A 19,112-nucleotide genomic window follows, 5' to 3' on the forward strand; every position below is an offset into this window, starting at 1 on the left:
GCAGATAAGTTTTAGTATACAATGGGATTCTTCAGAGCTTATCTGTTTCCTGCTGTGTATCCTGTGTTTTTCAGTTTTGAATGGCTGCCCCCTTAGCTACACAGCAGCTTGTTTATATAAACTATAGTAGTGTTTCTGAAACAAATACACTAGTTTTACCAGTCCAGGGCAACAGTATATTTTATTGTCATTCCTCTAAAACACTTTCTTTTTTGGTGTTACTTTTATTTTATATATTTTATTCAGTATATGATTGAGTTTTTATTTATTTTACACATTACAGGTCAGTGACGTCCACATGCAAGTTTACACATTAATGAACCAGGCTCCAATCAAAGAGAATGTCCCATACTCGTGGTCTGTTATGGTGCAAGTGAAAGCAGAGCATTACAAAGCTCTGGCTAACTATTTTGTGGCAATTACACTCATTGATTATCAATGTAAGTACTGGCTTTATCTCAAATATAATCAGTATCTGTGCCTGAAAACAGTGTGTGATGTTAACTGAGAAGAGTACTGTCTGTCAGTGATATTGTTGTTTGGGGCTTGAATATGGTAGTCTATTTCCTGCAGCAGTATTTGTACCCTGCCATGCTTTATGACAGAAATTTTAGCCACCCGTATAATAGAGAATTAGAGAATAAAGAATAGAGAAACAGAACTTAATAGACAACACACAAGCTAATATTAGCTGCTGATTCAGGTCAGTCCAGACAGAATCGGCAGCTCATTGGCCAACGTATGTGCCTGCCCAACTGATATTTGTTCAGTAAGATCTCTCTTGGGAAGGTATGAAAATAAATTCTGGCAAGGACCGGCATAGGTCCTTTGTATGGTCTTAATTGCTGGCCTGAGGGCAAAACAATCAGATCAGACTGGTTTGGCCCACCAACCGGTTGGTCAAATATCTACTCATTTGGTGACCTTGCCAAGCAAGCTTATCTTTCCTTAGGGCTAGCTTAACTTAAATGCCACTGATTTTAAGATATCCACTTCATGGAGTATTGTCTCATATTGCCTCCCAGTTCAAATAACATTTGTTGGCTATTATTGCATTTGTATCACAAGCCAAATTACGTTGTTTGTAGGGTCGTCAGCAAGGATAAGCAATACATAGGTAGATCATAAAGCTGTCATGCATTAAATAAAATAAATAAAATGGTAAATGTTCATTATCAGTCCAGTAAATATCTTGTTGTTTTTTGCTTAATCCAGTCTTGTTGTTTTAAGGAAGAAGAAAGGGCAGATGCTTTTTTTTACATACATAATTAGCTCCTCTAAAGAGTAGAAATAGTTTCCTCTTTTCTTTCTGTGACCCAGATTCTAGGGAGGTGCAGAAAGCAATATTTAACTAATTAAAATAAAGGCAGAGCAAATTTTAATATTAAACCTCTACTTAAGCCATCCACAGCCAAACCTTTCTGAAAGTATAGAATTGTTAGAGGAATATGAAGTATGTTTTGTTTAATAAGAATAAAGCCAATGTTTGTAGGAGTGACCTTTATATTAACAATTATTTTAATGACACGTCTCCTTTTCAGTGAACCTGAGTGATGATGAAGATAAGCAGGAGAAGGCTATTTCACAGCTTTATGACTCAATGCCTGAGGGACTTACTGCCCAGACCATATTAAAGGACCAACAACAGAGGACATTGCTAGGTAACTAAAAGTAAACCTTTATTAGAAACAAAATTAAATTACATTGCTGTCAGCTTAAACATAATATGTATTTTTAGCTTAGTAGCCTCTGCCAGTCATTGGGATTAATATCAATTAATATGGCAATACATGCACTAAAATGGCGGAGGAGACTACAAAATGTGTTGTACTAAATATCAGTTCCTACAATAAATAAGTAAATTACTGAATCCATTCATTAGAAAGATTAATTACATGAGGAATTAAATGAGAAACAGAGACTTAATTACATAGGGACAAAAATTCATCACAAAAAGTTCATCATCAGAAAAAATTAATCAAAAAAGAAACATCAGAAAACATTTATTGAAAAAAATCAGAAAAACCATGTCGGCTCCAATTCTCGGTTTAACCTTCCATATAGTGCTGTGGGTTTAAGTTGATATATCCAATTTGCTTTCATCTTGGAGAGTGTTTTAGCACCCCTTCTTATATTAAATTTGGGGCTATCAATAATCTGAAAGGTAATGTGTGATACTTTCTCATGGTGCTCTATTATATGTGTGGTGATAGCAGGTGTCTGCCCAATGGGCAATGGTACTTCAGACACAAATAATAAACATAAAGCACAGTACCTCAATTATAACTTTGAAATATAATCAATGATGGAATTTTGCTTCCCTTGGTAAGTTTAAATTGCCACTGGCTATCCAAATTAAATATTACCCATTCAGGGGACAGTGGCTCATAGTTGACCAGAGGACTCATGGGCCAATCATTGATGTTCATTCAAAAGGATTTAATATGGGGGATGTCCCACAAACAGTATAGTTGCTCACATCGAGCTAGTGTTTGAATCCACTGATTGTCAGTTTAATTTAAGTGCCATTTACTGTCATTCCCTTATCCTCTCTCATAATTAGGATGAACATGCTTCTTCTAAATGTAAACATATTTATTTTGTATTGATATTAGAGAATTACCACCCTAAGCCAAAAGCAGTTCAGGAACATTTTACAGACATTTGCTCCTGTACCATAATTCAATATAACAGGGTGTGTATAGGCACCCAGCCAAATGCCCTTTGATGGTTGCATCCCTATATTTGTTTTTTTAGTGAAACCCGCCCTTGCATATAACCACCAAGCAACGCAGGACATTGAGAACTGCACACTTCATTTTGAATCTCTGATGAATCAGGTCAACAGTAAATGAACACACCTCAGAGAGAAAGTGACAGAGCACTGTTGTCACAAACTGTTTTAATGAGTAAAGGGATATGTAGATCCTTCAACAAATCATGATGTAATGGCTCAAGAAATTTTATAGACAAAAGCCTACAATGTACAGTGTTTCGATGTCGCTGTAGGGCGTGCTTTGTTGACATTCCCTTGAAATTGCCTGATGACCGCACCTTTTTAGTTTGGGCATAGTTTAGATCCTTGTTTGTTCTACGACAATAGGAAAACCACCAGAAAAATAGCAAGCAATCTTCACACACACACACACACACACAATCTGCTGAGATTACTTCAAGCTAAAATGCAGTTGTGAATCCCAGCCATTTAGGCCTATGTTTAGTTTAGTTCATCCTGTATTTTGCATTTCATGCTTCAATTTTTTTTTTTCCCTATTTAGGAAAGGCACATTTGAGTAAAGCTATTAGAAGTCATGAGGAAGCCATCAGATTTTCTACTTTATGCAGTACTCTGAGACAGATTGATGTGCTCCAGTTGATACTTTCAGCTTTCCATCAAAGGTCACTATTAAAATTCTCCCAGCATCAGAAACCTGATGACTTCCTTGATTTGTTGTCAGCACCTGACATTGTTAGTAAGTATGGCTTTCCCTTATTTCTTTTGCTCTGTGCTTATAAAGTGCTACCAAGCATCGTTGGATCTCTGCTTGGACCTAATGCCAAATTGCAGAGAAGGGCCAAAAAGCCTTGTGATGGTTATAATGCCAGAAGTCTTGGGCAGTTTAACTCAGAATATGCTCTTTTAAATCTGAATTCATTTTAACATGGTTTAAACTAAAGTTTTTTTTAGTTGGGAAGCAAATTATAATGGTTGTAGGACTGTTGATCCAATAACACCCCAAAGCCCACAAATGTGGTTATCCTGATGGTTTAGAAAGTGCAAAGGACAATTGCTCCCTCTGCTGGTGAATTCAGTTGCCTGTAAAATATTTATTTGATTAAACAACATACAGTATATGGAGCAACAGAGACTGAGTTTTAATTCTGTTTTTAACAAATATCGAACATGTAGGGGCACATTTACTTAGGGTCGAATATCGAGGGTTAATTAACCCTCGATATTCGACCGTCTAAGTAAAATCCTTCGACTTCAAATATCGAAGTTGAAGGATTTACCGCATTTAGTACGATCGAACGAAAGATTCAAAGGATTTTAATCCATCGATCGAACGATTTTCCTTCGATCACAAATTGGCTAGAAATTCTATGGGGACCTTCCCCATAGGCTAACATTGATGTTCGGTAGGTTTTAGGTGGAAAAGTAGGTGGTCGAAGTTTTTTATAAAGAGACAGTACTTCGACTCGAAGGTTGAAGTAGCCAATTCGATGGTCGAAGTAGCCAAAGAAATACTTCGAAATTCAAAGTATTTTTTATTCTAATCCTTCACTCCAGCTAAGTAATCTGCTGAATTTAGTAGTAATGGAAGCAAATACCCACTCACCACTGTCTTCAGTAAGTGTAAAACACACCAGGGTTCCAAAATCTTATAATTTAAGTAGGGCACGTGAATATCAGTTTAGTAAGCTATCATTATAAAGCAAGCAGTATTTCTGGAGTATAACAATTTTGTTTTTTTATTTAGGTAAAACGGAATATCAAGCCGAAACTATTCCACCTCAACTTTCAAAGGATAAAGTAACGGATATCTTTCAACGTCTGGTAAGTGCCAACCTCAATCTTTATTTTTTTATAATAAGTACTTTGGACCTGTTTACAAAAATATGATTACTGTTTGAGTAAACATCATAATCCATTTTAAACAAATTATTGTTGTGACTGTGTTAAAGGGAAAGGTAAGTCCAGGCCAAACATAACAATTGTTTCAGTTCTCTAACTCTGTAAGTTAGAAAATTGAAGGGGGGGGGGCCACATGGGACATAACTGTTTAGTGAGCTTGCAATTGATCCTCAGCATTCAGCTCAGATTCAAAAGCAACAGATATGACCCATGTGCCCCCCCCCTCAAGTCACTGATTGGTTGCTGCCTGGTAACGAATCGGTGGAAAGCAAGAAAGCTGCAAAACAACAAGTAGTGTTCTGGCTATTATGTTACACATCCAGTCACTCCAGCCTTTATAAATTCCATTTTTGGCTAACTAATTATATTGAAAACCATTTTTTATTTTGCACAGCCTATTTACCCAATTTTTATACTGAACAATTCCTTTACATAGTCGTTAACCGATAAGCTCTGTAGAACACCATTATATTCTACAGAGCTTATCTGCAATGTAACCTGAGCCTTTCCTCCTTTGAATGGCTGCCCCCATGGTAACACAGCAACTTAGTTATATAAACTATAGTAGTCTTTCTGAAGCAAAGTCAACCAGTGCAGGACAGCAGTACATTATATTTTAATTACTTTAAAACACTTTTTTTAGGTGTTTCCATTTTTCAAAAGAGCAATTTTGAAATCTGACATGGGGCTAGACATATTGTCAGTTTCCTAGGAGCTCCCAATCATGTGGCTTGTGTTCTGGAAAACGTCAGTCACTATTTACTGCTGTACTGCAAATTTGAGTGATATCACCCCTACACCCCTCCCTCCAGCAGTCTAACAACAGAACAAAGTTAGGGGAAGGGAAGGAACGTAACCAGATAGCAGCTCCCTAATGCCAGATAACAGCTCCCTGGTAAATCTAAAGTAAAATCCAGGGGGTATATTTATCAAAGAGTGAAGTTCCGCCACTAGAGTGAAATTCCGCCACTTCCCATTCATTTCTATGGGGTTTTTAAAGGCGTATTTATCAAAGGGTGAAATTTCACTTTCACCCATTGATAAATACGCCTTTCAAAATCCCATAGAGATGAATGGAGAGCTGGGGAATTTCACTCTAGTGGCGGAACTTCACTATTAACTTCACTCTTTGATAAATATACCCCCAGGTCTCACTGCAACACATTGTTACATTGAGTAGGAGAAACAACAGCCTGCCAGAAAACAGTTATATCCTAAAGTGCTGGCTCTTTCTGAAAGCACATGATCAGGCAAAATGACCTGAGATGGCTGCCTACACACCAATATTACAACTACAAAAAATACACTTATTGGTTCAGGAATGAAATTTTATATTTGCACATCAGTATTAAAATTATTTGTGCATTATAGAAAATTAAAGGTACATATTATTACCCATTAAATATTTAGCATTACTGTTTGGTTTGCAGATCTCTGATACAGAGTATACAAGTTTTGTTGCTACTCTAGTCACCTTTCTATACAACATCTTACCTAGTCCTTGTATCAGTACCAGTGCAGCATACAATACAAGCTGTGACATTACACCATACACAGACTAGGTTCAATTACTTCAGGAGCCAGTTATCTGCATTCATGTTTTTGGATTGTGGAAGGAAATCAGAGTACTCCACTCACAGTGCTCTGGTCAAAAACTTCAGATTCTAATGCAAAAATGGTAACCACTGATTTACCATACCATGTAATATGTTAATATGCATATATATATACTGTCTGAAGAGACTTATTCCAGATATTTTTTTACCTTCAACGTTCAGGGTCCACTCTCCATATTTTCAGTGAAGCAGAGATGGTCAGCACCTAGGAAGATGTGCATAACAAAAGAAGATGGAGACTTTGGCTTTGTCTTAAAAGGTGACTGTCCGGTGCAAGTGATTTCGCTGGATCCACTCTGTCCTGCAGCAGTAAGTTCACAGTTTCTTCCATAATATGTGCAAAGCTGTATTTGCTTAATCAAGCTGGTACCTGGCTGTGTCCTATTTTGTTTGCATGCTTATGTAGACTGACCATCTTGTGAAAAGATATGCATACTAATGTAAATATTGAGATCATAATCATTAATATTTTGGAAATCATTTGTTTGTTCTATTAGGCACGTGTTATTAAAAAAAAAATTAGACAATGAGAGCACAAGTCCTATTCATTGAACTCATGTTGAAAATGAGGGGGAACTTAACCTTTAAGGATTTTGTATGCAGCTATGCCACAAATAACGCCCAGAACTAAATAGTATAGCCGTAGCAGATCACTAGTCCTCCTCTCACCAAAGTAACATGGCCTAGCTTGTAATATATTATATTATTGTTATATTAACATAGTTGCACATTTATAAAGCGGTTTGCAACTCTTCACTCCACAGACAGAAGGACTGAAGGAAGGAGACTACATTGTTTCAGTAGCAGGTAAAGACTGCAAGTGGTGCAGTACAAGCCAAGTTATGGACATGCTCCAAGAAACTGGTCAAGACTCTATAGAGATACAGATCATCAGTATACAGGACCAGACGAATAGTTTGGTGAGTTTTTGTTTTTCTCTTTTAAAGTCATTGGGGAAATTCACAAAAGTGGAGAGAGCCCATTGTTGGAATAAGCGTGGTGGTAAACTGGTAAAATACTTTCTCTATATTCACAAATAGAAATCCACTTAAATTCTAATTTAACCACCACTTTTCATTTTTAAACTACATTTTCTTCCGACATTTTAAAAATGTCGGAAGAAAAAATAGCTCAGTATAACTCCCCCCCCCCCCCCCCCAATGTGTCTGATCAATTCTAAGATAATTTGCTCTGCTTTGGTTCACCCAATCTTCATTTCACACCTCTTATAGGTACACCATTGGGGAATTATAAACCTATTAATAGTGATTAACATTTTACAGTCCGGGCCAAGTTTCTGTCTAACCCTATAGGCATAAAAGCCTCATTAACAAAACAAGTAAAACATTGATTAAACAAAAAAGTGTATTTTATACAGTTTGATATGTAAAAAGTTTTTAACTCACATTTGTGTTATTTTACTTGTTTTATCTCAATAAATGAGGCAATATTAGCAATAAGAGTATATATATTTTCTAAAGGAAAAGTAAAGCCTCCCAGCCATTTTTTTAATTTTAGCCGCACTTAGACACTTGACATAAGGTAATAAAACATATTTTTGATACAAATTTCAATATTATGCAAAATAGCACTGCGTCTTAGGATCATTTATCTAGGACAGTGATCCCCAACCTGTAGCTTGTGAGCAACATGTTGCTCCCAACACCCTTGGATGTTGCTCCCAGTGGCCTCAAAGCAGGAGTTTGTTTTTGAATTCCAGGCTGGGAGGCAAGTTTTGGTTCCATAAAAACGTGTTGTACTGCCAAACAGAGGCTCATGTAGGCTGCCAGTCCACATAGGGGCTACCCTTCACAACCCTTATTTGGAACAACCTAGGAAAATATATCATGCTTGTGTTGCTCCCCAACTCTTTTTACATCTGAATGTTGCTTGAGGGGAATGTATAGGTGAAAGAAACTAAGAAAATCTTATATTGAATTACTAGTTATGCCATCTAATCTACCTACTTATTTTATACCTATTTTTAAGTTCCATCTTACTTATAATAATGATGTTCATTGTTATTCAGCTTGGGCTGCTGTTTCAACAGTTTCTCCTTTGTACTTCCCAGGCTAATAAAAGTGCAACATACTATGCCGGGATGCAGAAGACCTACTCCTTAGTGTGTTTGACCATGGACAATGACAAAAATACAAAGACACAAAAGGCAACGAAAAAATTATCTTTTCTCAGCTGGGGATTTAAAAACCGTCAGAAAGCTGCAAGTACTATCTGCCTCCCTTCAGAAGTTAAAGGAAAACCAAAAACAGACATGGTGTTCTCTTTTCCAGACAACTCCCTGAGCACTGAAAGTGCATTATACTAAGGTGCCCTGCACACCTATAGACTATTCCAGCAATAGGAATCATGTGCATATCAGGGACCACTGTGATAAGCCCATTAACCTGGAACTGTGATGAATATAAACTTTTACTCCATCATTCTTGCCAGAAGACTACATGTATGTAGCACATGGTTACCTGCACCCCTATACTGTACAACAGTGTGAACCATTGATCACTACTGCTGCAGCACACGGGATACATTGACTGTTAATGTAGTACTAGCTTTCTCTGTGATTTAAATACTATATACAGTATATATTTTAAAAGAAAAATGACCAAATGTAAATATGTTTTATAGGTTTTTTTTCCTGCTGTTAAAGCTAGAGTTTATTTGAAAGAAAAAGTGAGGGGAAACTACTACTAAAGTACACAGTTGAACTTACTGCATTTCTTTAAATACTTGTACGTTGTCCATATGAAAGCTTCCATCAATTGATACATGGTTTAGATTAGGTTTTAAATATGCAATTATATATAATTCAGATTTGTTTTACTACTGGTATATTATTTAAAAAATCATTTAAAAGGCATTGAGTAGTCAGTTTGTATGGGTGGAAGTCTCCTAATATGAGCAAAGTACCAAACCCATTACAGATTGCCCTGATATGCCTATTCCTTGTTATGATAATCATTTGCTGAAAAATAATAACCATTGTCAGTTTGATTGAAAATGCATTATTCAGGAAAATGGATAAGAATTTACTTTGGGGGGGGCGCTAAATGAAGGAAGTGCAACAGATAAAATGCTTTTAGGACTGTTTCATGTAGCTGAATTAAAACAAATAGTTAACTATTTTATAAACAGAATTGAATATAATCAGTCTATATTCAAACCAAATCTACTTGGATGCTGCTAGAAGTACTGTAAAAGCTAAACCTGTCCCCTCATTAATTACACTGTATAGAAGGGGAATAGCAGGAAGCGACATCAACTTTGCTGGAGCTGATTGCGACTTTGCATATTACAGAACTCCTTTTAATTGTTTTCTATTAACAGTTTGTAATGTAAATGAAATACAACATTTAGGATTATGGTCTTATACTGAAGTATGGTACTATGTACAGAATTGTATCCTATCCTTGTTGTTGAAAAGAAATGTCTCTTTTTAAACTTGTTATCGAAGGTTCTGAGGCGAAGGGAAAACACCCCAGGCATGTCTTGAAGGATATTAATCTCCATTTTCGCTTTTCTTAGCCATTTTTTACTCTTTATCATATTGTAAAAACTGCAATGTGATTATTGTACTATAACACTGCAGAGGATTCATTAGGCACATGATGAACAGCACGTTCTTCGTTTGCTAAAGAGGTTACCGTTTTCAAATTCATTTAATGGATTAGAGTATATTTTTGAGCATACTAGACCTGGATCATTCTCCTACTGATAATTATTATCCTTATAGATGTGTCCCTGCACAATGTGACAACCACAAAAAAGGACACAAAAAAAAGGAGTGCTGCAGAGGAAACTGCACAGTTGACAATGGGTGGTAACTGAGGCAGTTACTGGTTACTGCTCCTGCAATAACCAACCACTCAGCATCACCGAATTATCATACATATATTATGCCTTCTTTAAGTAGCAATGAAATATTCCACAAAGTTCTAGAACACAATTACATAGGTTATTAAAAATACCTATTATGAAGTACCCAATAAAAGTGCAGTGAATAGAATTAAAAGTCTATTTAAATGCATATGTGGGAATCAAATAGTCAGGCATTTAGAGTGTGATACAGAACAGCCTGGCTTGCTAATGACTGCAGTCTGAATTGTCTGGAACACATATGTATTCACTCCAGTGGAATTAGGAAAAGCAGTCTGATTTTCTATATAATACATTTGTTTTATTGTGCAATATATAGATTGATTGTTTATATCTATGTTGTATTATGAAGTATTTAAAAAAAAAATGTTTTTTTGAACTTCAACAGTTTATGGTAAATCCATTTTATTAATAAAATCAACTACTTGCTCACAGCTTCAGGCTGTAAGTACAGCAGCAGATTGTACAGTAGCAATATACACCTTTGGGATTATTTTCTACTAGTGGGAAAAATCTGCCCAGTGCAGGATCCAAGAGCAGCCATTCAGCAAGTGATGTTGATCTGTCTGTTGCAAGTTACTAGTTGCCACTGGTTACTGTAGATTTGACGAGTGCCAGTGAATGAGCTCTGATCTAAATAGAATGTAAACTCTCAGGACACATATGCTTAGCAAATTTGATGATGAAAGAATGGTTGCACATTTCAGTAAAGAAATCTGCGCCGTATGTCTGCACCCAAGTCTACGCAGTGTCTAGAAAGCAAATGCCCATTAATGCAGGAGTGTTTCTAAAATCAGTGCCCTTTGCATTTTTACACAGGCTTAGAAACTCTGGCAGTAGGGCAAGGGGAGCATTGATTTTGCTGCTCTTGGGCTGTGCTTTTTCTGCAGCGGATCCGATCCCTTCCATATATATACACTCAAAAGTACAGCTTCCGTTTGTTTCATTTTTCACCTTCCTTGGTCTTTCTCAAGCAGTTATGGGAGGGAGGGGGTTGCAGACTCTTACTTCTAAATTGATACATTTGTTATGTCTGTCCCTAAGTCTTATTAAAGGCAGCTGTTAGTATTGATACAATAGTTGCTACTGAGAAATGTATCAACAAATATAGCAAATTGTAACCGTTAAGAATCTGCACCTGGATTACCAAGCAGCCACACTGAAACACCAGCGACAGGAACAATACATAACAGCTCAGTGTAAAAATAAAAACTGGGTAAATAGATAGGCTGTGCAAAATAAAATAAAAAATTTCTAATATAATTAGCCAAAAATGTAATGTAAAAAGACTGGCTATTTTAGCCAGAACATTACTTCCTGCTTTTCAGCTCTATAACTCTGAGTTAGTCAGCGACTTGAAGGGGGGCCACATGGGACATAACTGTTCAGTGACTTTGTAATTGATCCTCAGCATTCAGCTCAGATTCAAAATCAAACAATTATGACCCATGTACGCCCCTCCCCCTTCAAGTCACTGATTGGTTAGTGCCTGGTAAGCAATCAGTGGAAACCAAGAGAGTAGTGTTCTGGCTATTAGGTTACATCCAGTCACTCCAGCCTTTATACATTACATTTTTGGCTAACTATATTAGAAACATGTTTTATTTTGCACAACCTATTTATCCAGTATTTATTTTTATACTGAACAATTCTTTTAAATATCAGATTTGGAGAAACAGAAAAAATAAAAGATGGAATGCAATTGAAAAATCGCTTTACTTCTGGTGAACAATCTTTAAAACTGCTGAACTGAAAAAGTGTTTGGAAGGTAAACAGTCCCTTTAAGTGGAGATGCGGAAGACAGCGGATCTGCTTCACTCCAACCTGCAGGAAAAAGCCCGCAGGCTAAGAGCAGTGGAACGCTCAGTGTGCCCTTCCCCTTACAAATCTATTTACACCTCCCAAGGTACAGACAAAGGTCTCTGTAGTAACAGCAGCCCCACCTCTCCTTTCTCAACAATGGTGTCTCAGGCATAGAGACAGCAATTCATTATACTGAAGGTTACATAAAGAATAAATAAATACTAACTTAAACTTCTCTGTGCTGTTTAATGTATCACTTATTTTTATTAGTTGCACTATGGCCATCACAACAGTTGGACTTATAGATCAGACTACAACAGTTGACTATGTTGTATGGAAAAATGAATGAATGTTAAGTGCAATGGCTCGTCCCAACACAGACTCTAGTTGTGCGACAGAAGCATTCGAAAGCTTCTGGATGCTTGGGAAATGCTGTAGAAGTTGCAGTGCTTTCACTCTCCCAACACCTGGAATTTTTTGGACTGTCTGCAGCACACTTGCATCTGGAAGCTGAAAAGACTTTTTGCGAATGAAAAGATTACAGTTTCCTTCTCGGCTTCGCTCTTGAACCTTTAATAAGACATTAAAGAAAAGTAATGTGTATGCAGAAAAATATATTTAAGAATTTACTTTCATTTTTTCCATGTGACCATTTGATATATAGAGGCTTTAAAACATGTCTTTGTTGGTCAACTCTTCCAAAGATTCTCAGACCTGAATCCAGAGAGTAATTCCTCTGCAGAAGCCCTCTCCAATCAGAAGTCTTCTTGCAGAAGAAGCCCTCACACCCACTATTCTCAGTGTACCCCAAATGGAGGTATCCCTATAAAGGTGTCTTCTGAATAGAGGTACCACCTATAGAGGGAATAATACATTTTGCAGCAATCTTTGATTTTTGTAGGAGGTATCAAGGAAAGAGGCCTGTAAAGCAACTTTTACTCAAAAAACAAACTAACAAAAAACATTTAATGAAACTTTAATTCCCGAGTGATCAGTATAACTCCATCCATAAAACCCTCCTATTTCCCATGGAAAAATCATTTATGAAAACCAAAGGGTAATCAGTCACAGAGATGCAAACCTAGATTGGACTGATGCATACAGATGCAACTTGAATTATTTGCTACGGGCGCTACAGATATCCCCCCCCCATCATTAATGCTTCCTTGCTCAGCTGCTTTGGGTTAGTTCTGGTGATGCATTTTAATAGAGCGGTTAAGTTACTGTACATGACCTGCTGAGAGTTGACCACTTTTTAAATTACATAATGGTTCTCTCTACACAATATAAAAGATCAGACAGCTAGAAAAGAGGGGTCTAAAGATGGTATTGCTTAACACTTTTTTACCATTTCATTAAAATAGCATAAATTAGTTGTAACTTACTAAATGAAATATCAGTTGTGCTGCTTCTTTCTGGTTGGTCACAGGAAGTAATGCCATGCCAAGTTCTAGCACCACGAAATTCTGTACAGGGGGGTAATACTGGTCACTCAGTCTGGTTCTCTCTGCTATTACAATGCCATTCAGGTTACAGGCCTTGAAAGCAAAAAGCAGAAGATTTCAACAACAAAAAAATTAAATCTATAGAAAAGGCCTTTCAGGTACAGTCGAAGCCTGCCTGTGCATGCCCGGATTTACACCATGCATATGTCCTGACACAAATGCTTTGCTTAATATTTGTTACTCAATTGATAAGGACACCACTTATTCCTCTTACTTATATTAATTTCCAAATTCTTCAGACATACAAATATTATTTATTCAAATTTTAATATTTTTTTTATAATTTGAATAAATAATATGTTACTCTGATTTTTGTTTGTCTTCCCCATGGCATAGATTTGCAGCTCCTTCAAAATACAGGCAATCGGCTAACACATTAAACTCCAGCTGCTTATCCAGTCCTAAGCTGGCCATGCATGTAGTGATCCACTCATGAGAGAATCTTTCCCTGATATGCTCACCTTAAGGTGGGCAATATCAGGCTTACTATAAGATTGGGGTTACAAGCTGTTGGGACGAGGACCGTAGCAACAAGCTCTCACCATAATGGTATTTTTAATCTGCCCAATCAACATCTGGACAGTTTTCAGACAGATATTCTTGTCAACACACAAGCTGACAATTTGATCTGAATGGGGCAGCTGCTGTGTATGGTCACATTTAGTGGTTTGTCTGTATTCCCTCTGTATAGCTTTGCAATGAGGAAGACAAATGAAAGAGAGAAATAAGCAAATATTCTTACACAAGTAGGCGGAAGGCAAGATCCTGTGCTGCATATGGAAAGGTAAAAAATAGGATACAATATAATAATATAACAGGAGCACAGCAGGTACAAATGGGACAGTCCTGCTCTCCCCATATCCTGAGGAAAATTGAAAATTCCGCATACTCCAGTATTATACCTTCTGATAGCAGGCCTTGACATTGAAATAAATTTGCTGTGCAGGGAAATACTATAAAGATGCTGCTAGACTAGTCCACCCGAATTTCTCCTGGTATCCAACTGGGCCAGCGTGACCCTTAGAATAGGTAAAGTTACCAGTTTTATGAGGTTAAAACAGGAATACAAAATCCATAAAATACAGTTTGTGCTTTCTTGGTCAGCACAGCTAGTGGGACATTTTGGTGCCTCTCCTCTGGCGGAAATGTCTAAAATTACTTTTGTATGAAAGTCAGTCTCAATCATCAAATTTGAATTATGTGAAAAAAATATACCCCCCAAACAATGTAGGTCTCTATAAAAAGATATGACATAAAACAGCTCATATGTAAAACCCTGCTTCATGTAAATAAACCATTTTCATAATAATATACTTTTCTAGTAGTATGTGCCATTGAGTAATCATAAATAGAAAATTGCCATTTTAAAAAATAAGGGCCGCCCCCTGGGATCGTAGGATTCACTGTATTCACAAACATACCAACAAACCATACATGTTAGGTCACATGAACCAATTAACAGACAGAGTTGTGTCTTTTGCTTCAACACTTCTTCCTGTTACAGTTGTAGTATTTCTGGTCAGGTGATCTCTGAGGCAGCACACAGACCATCACAAAATGGCGGCTCAAGACAAGAGATGTAAAAGGGCAAGATTTACTTAAATATATGGACCAGTTTGGCAAGATTCTTTAATATGCCCCTTAATATGATATAAACTGTTGCTTAAGTATTAATTTTGGGGGTATAGTTTTCCTTTAAGAGAGGTCATTATATTCTATGCGAATTAGATTGTGACTGAGGATCAGAAGTTGATTGCATCAGTGGCACTGTAAATAAATAATAATACAAATGATATTTCTAATGAAATGACATACTTTTCTAAAACGAACAAGTCTCCTTCTAAAAGCATTTCCTGACACAAGATCACTCTCGGATATGTACAATATGCAGGTTCTATTGGATAGATGGAAATCCACCAGTCCCAAGCCGTCTTCAAACACAACTTTTACTTTTCCTACGGTACAAAAAAATACTATGAAAGGCAACAGAAATGTTAAATGTCCATACTTTATGAGATATAAATACTATAACAAAAGAAATCTATTTGTGAAAAAACATGATTACATGTGCAGTACATTTTGATCATGGATAGTTCCCTTTTAGCTATCACTTCCTGGACCTTGAAGCTGCTAACTAGATTTCACAATAAAATCTTGCAGGTGACACTCACTATTATACCAAGGTGCTATGGAGGAATGAATCAAGCTGCGTTCCAACTGCGAGTACAATTATTTATTGGGGAAAGCCCAATAAACACTCATGTATAAGAGCCTTAATACATTGTAATACCAGTTAACATAGTTACATGATCTTCTTCTGACAGTTTCAGGTAATACTAAACCTACAGCATTCTATCTTAAAGGGGTTGTTCAACTTTAAATTAACCTTTAGTATGATGTAGAGAGTGATATTCTAAGACAGACTGCAGCTGGTATTCATTTATTATTTTTTGTGGTTTTCGAGTTATTTAGCTTTTGTTCAGCAGCTCTCCAGTTTGCAATTTCAGTAATCTGGTTGCTAGGGTAATTTTGACCCTAGCAATCAGATTACTGAAACTGCAGAGCTGTGGAATAAAAAGCTAAATACATCAAAAACCACAAATAATAAGAAATGGATAACCAACTGCAATGATTTAATTAAGAGACTGGAATATGAATAGAAGAGGACATGAACAGAAAGAGGAGTAATAAAAAGTAGCAATAACAATACAACAGTAGCCTTACAGAGCATTTGTTTTTTTAGATGGGTCAGTGACCCCCATTTGAAAGCTGTAAAAGAGTCAGAAGAAGAAAAAATAAGAAGTAATTCAAAAACTATACAAAATAAAGACACGTTTAAAGTTGCTTAGAATAAGATGAAGAGTTAACTTAAAGGTGAACCACACCTTTAAAGCACACTCAGGCCAGGCTCCTGGTTAAATAGGCCATAACACCTGCTGATACAGGGAAATCGTATTAATTCAGATTTCTCGCACAAACCTTGTAACAACTTGGCAAGTTCTGTTCCTCTCCATTTCTCACTTCCAATAGCATGGCCACACGGCACAGATGTAGCGCCAGCCCTCACGGGAGTGCTCTCGATAGCAGCCATGAAACCATTTGCGTAGGGTTACATTTACAGCGAGGCAGCATTCTAATGAGAATTAAATATTAGTAAATACATTTAACTTTTGAAACTTTCTTTCAACAACTATTATTTTTAATCTTTCATAATTGTACATTATTTGGTGCAAAGAAATAAACAGCGTTTCAAAAACGTTGTTGAAACCATACTTTGCAATGGAGAAAGATTGAAATGAACTAAGCCAATTACTCCAAGACATATTCCATCAGGGCCTTGTTCGCATTAACTTCATTTATGTGCAAAATACTGTGTCATACCCTGACAACTTAACTTGAATAAGCCTTCTGTACTACAGTAGAGTTGCTCCTCTAACATTGCTTCTAACTCCAACTCCTGCATGAAGACAGACAGATTGCTGACGGGAGGATAGTGAAGAGTAACTTGAATATTCCAGACACAGTACTGGCATTTTTAATATTTTGAAAGTTTCTTATTTCCATGATTTATTTAATTGTATTTCTAAAAAAGCATATAAATGGAATACTTTTCGCGCATTCACAGTTGGAACCATTCTGGTATTCGCGCCTACTGCGCACGAGCGGAAAGCTCAGAAGATTGCCAAAGGAAAAGACGAGTATCCAAAGATACAGAAGATGGTGCTGAAGAGCTCCGCTGCGCTGCTCTGCATAATTATGCCAAGGTACATGACAGGGATACTTTTTCCACTGAGGAGGGAGAAAGCATTGAGGGGGTCCAATGGACGGAAGGGGATGGGGATTTTTGATTAACGGAGGATTTCGTTCTCCTTTAAGTTTTTTAAAAAAAGAAATAAAACATTCTCCCCAGCCACCCGCTGAGTCTTGCCTTGTAAATTTGGCTGGGGGGAGTTGAGGGGGTAAAGTGCACATCGTGGTGCGGTGACTGCGGAAATGACGTCAAGCGTAACCTGAAGTGACACAACTTGGGGGTGCACTAAGGTCTGGTGTCTAGGGTGCCAGTATGGACCCTAAAAGGATGTCTTTGAATACTGAGTGATACTCAAAATAGAGTAATACCACTCCACCAGTAACTCAGACCAAAACTACACAGCAGATTCTGAGGGTGAAACATTATCAGACCCACAAAAATCTTATCATGCAACAGCACAAATATCTGCCACTTTTTGTAAAAAAAATGACCAGTTTTTCTATACTTTTATCATTTTCCTTACTAATAACACTGACTTCAAGCTTCATTTATACCAGCAAAATACTGGATCAATCCTACAAAACTGAATGAGTTTTGTCAAAAATAGGTTTTATTTCTGTTTAGGATGCTACTTGTAGAGCATTCTCATTTCATTTACTAGATACAACTGAAGACCAGTCTATAAAGCTGGCCATAGACGCAACGATCCGATCGTATGAATCGTGGATTCGTACAATTTTCAGACCGTGTGTGGAGAGTCCCGACATTTTTCGTCCGGCGGAGATCGGTCGTTTGGTCGATCGGACAGGTTAGGAAATTTCTGTCGGCTGCTGATAATATCTCTGCGTGTATTGCCGATCGTACGATTTTCAGTGGGAGACGATTGCTGTCAGAGGTAGTACATTGGCTGATCTGTTCTTTAACTACTTTATTTGATCGGAATGGTAAGACTTTGATCTGAATGGTTAGTGGCGGGTCGGGAGATGGGAAAGTCCGATCGTATGTTGATTCGTACGATGGGATCTTTGCGTCTATGGCCAGCTTAAGTACGTTAAGTCCAAAAACCTCTTATCTAGTCACACAGTCAGTGTTGTCGCCTCTGCAATAACATAGGCCTTTCCACATTGGCTCAGAGATTTTACCAAACCTCAGAGGCACATAGAGATATAAGAATCCAATCCTGGCATTTTGTAAACTTTATAAAAATGTAAAACTTATAGTTAAAAGAAATTGTGTTTTAAAGGGCTGGTTCACCTTCAATTCTAAGCGACGTTCAATTGGCCTTCTAAAAATCAATTGTTCATATGTATAGTTATTGCTACTTTTTATTACTCATCTTTCTAGTTCATTTTCCTATTCATATTCCAGTCTCTTATGCAAATCAATGCAGGGTTGCTAGGATAATTTGCACTCTAGCAACCAGATTGCAAGCTGGGGTGCTGCTAAAGAACTCAAAAACCAACAAAATAATGAAAACCATTTGCAAATTGTCTAGGAATATCACGATCTACATCGTACTAAGTTAATTTGAAGGTGAACAGCCTCTTTAAAAGAACAGGACAGGATAACTACCATCTTGCTACTTTGGTAAGCTATTTTATCTATCCACTATTCCAAGGTACTGCTTTCCAAGTAAAAAGCACCTGCCCACACAATACGCAAACAACACTACTACTAAAAGACACAAATACTCAAAGTACAACGCTACCCACCTCGGCCATATCTACCGCCATCATAGCTGCCCAACGCTTGTTGGACAAATACTCTGTCAGTCGCTGTAGACCGTCCAATGATAAGTAAGCTTGCGTAAGGCGTGTTCCATTCGTTCCACTCCCATTTACCGGACGCGCAAAAGTTTGTGCTTAGGCTTTAGGACGCCTACGGTTGCTAGGAGACTGAGTAACGTGGCC

General features: G+C 37.2%; 2 protein-coding genes across 3 annotated transcripts in view; one reads left to right on the forward strand and one right to left on the reverse strand.

The window, feature by feature from the left end:
- The window catches only part of rhpn2.L (rhophilin, Rho GTPase binding protein 2 L homeolog), a 41,723-nt gene extending 33,023 nt beyond the window's left edge, over nt 1-8,700 (forward strand). The window contains 7 exon segments of the mRNA NM_001094585.1: nt 284-440; nt 1,542-1,661; nt 3,279-3,473; nt 4,482-4,558; nt 6,415-6,561; nt 7,017-7,172; nt 8,324-8,700. Coding sequence (NP_001088054.1) covers nt 284-440; nt 1,542-1,661; nt 3,279-3,473; nt 4,482-4,558; nt 6,415-6,561; nt 7,017-7,172; nt 8,324-8,578 — 1,107 coding nt within the window. The 3' untranslated portion in view covers nt 8,579-8,700.
- A 3,485-nt stretch (nt 8,701-12,185) lies between these two features.
- Nucleotides 12,186-19,050, reverse strand: faap24.L (FA core complex associated protein 24 L homeolog). 2 transcript variants are annotated; one of them, XM_018256886.2, is made up of 5 exons: nt 18,915-19,050; nt 16,431-16,584; nt 15,267-15,406; nt 13,332-13,484; nt 12,186-12,516 (listed from the first exon to the last, which is right to left on the reverse strand). In XM_018256886.2, exons 2-5 carry the CDS (start codon nt 16,540-16,542, stop codon nt 12,271-12,273), a joined length of 651 nt encoding a protein of 216 aa, XP_018112375.1. In that variant the 5' UTR covers nt 16,543-16,584; nt 18,915-19,050; the 3' UTR covers nt 12,186-12,270.
- Nucleotides 19,051-19,112: the final 62 nt, after the last annotated feature.

Source organism: Xenopus laevis, chromosome 4L (assembly GCF_017654675.1).
Source record: "Xenopus laevis strain J_2021 chromosome 4L, Xenopus_laevis_v10.1, whole genome shotgun sequence".
NCBI lineage: Eukaryota > Metazoa > Chordata > Amphibia > Anura > Pipidae > Xenopus > Xenopus laevis.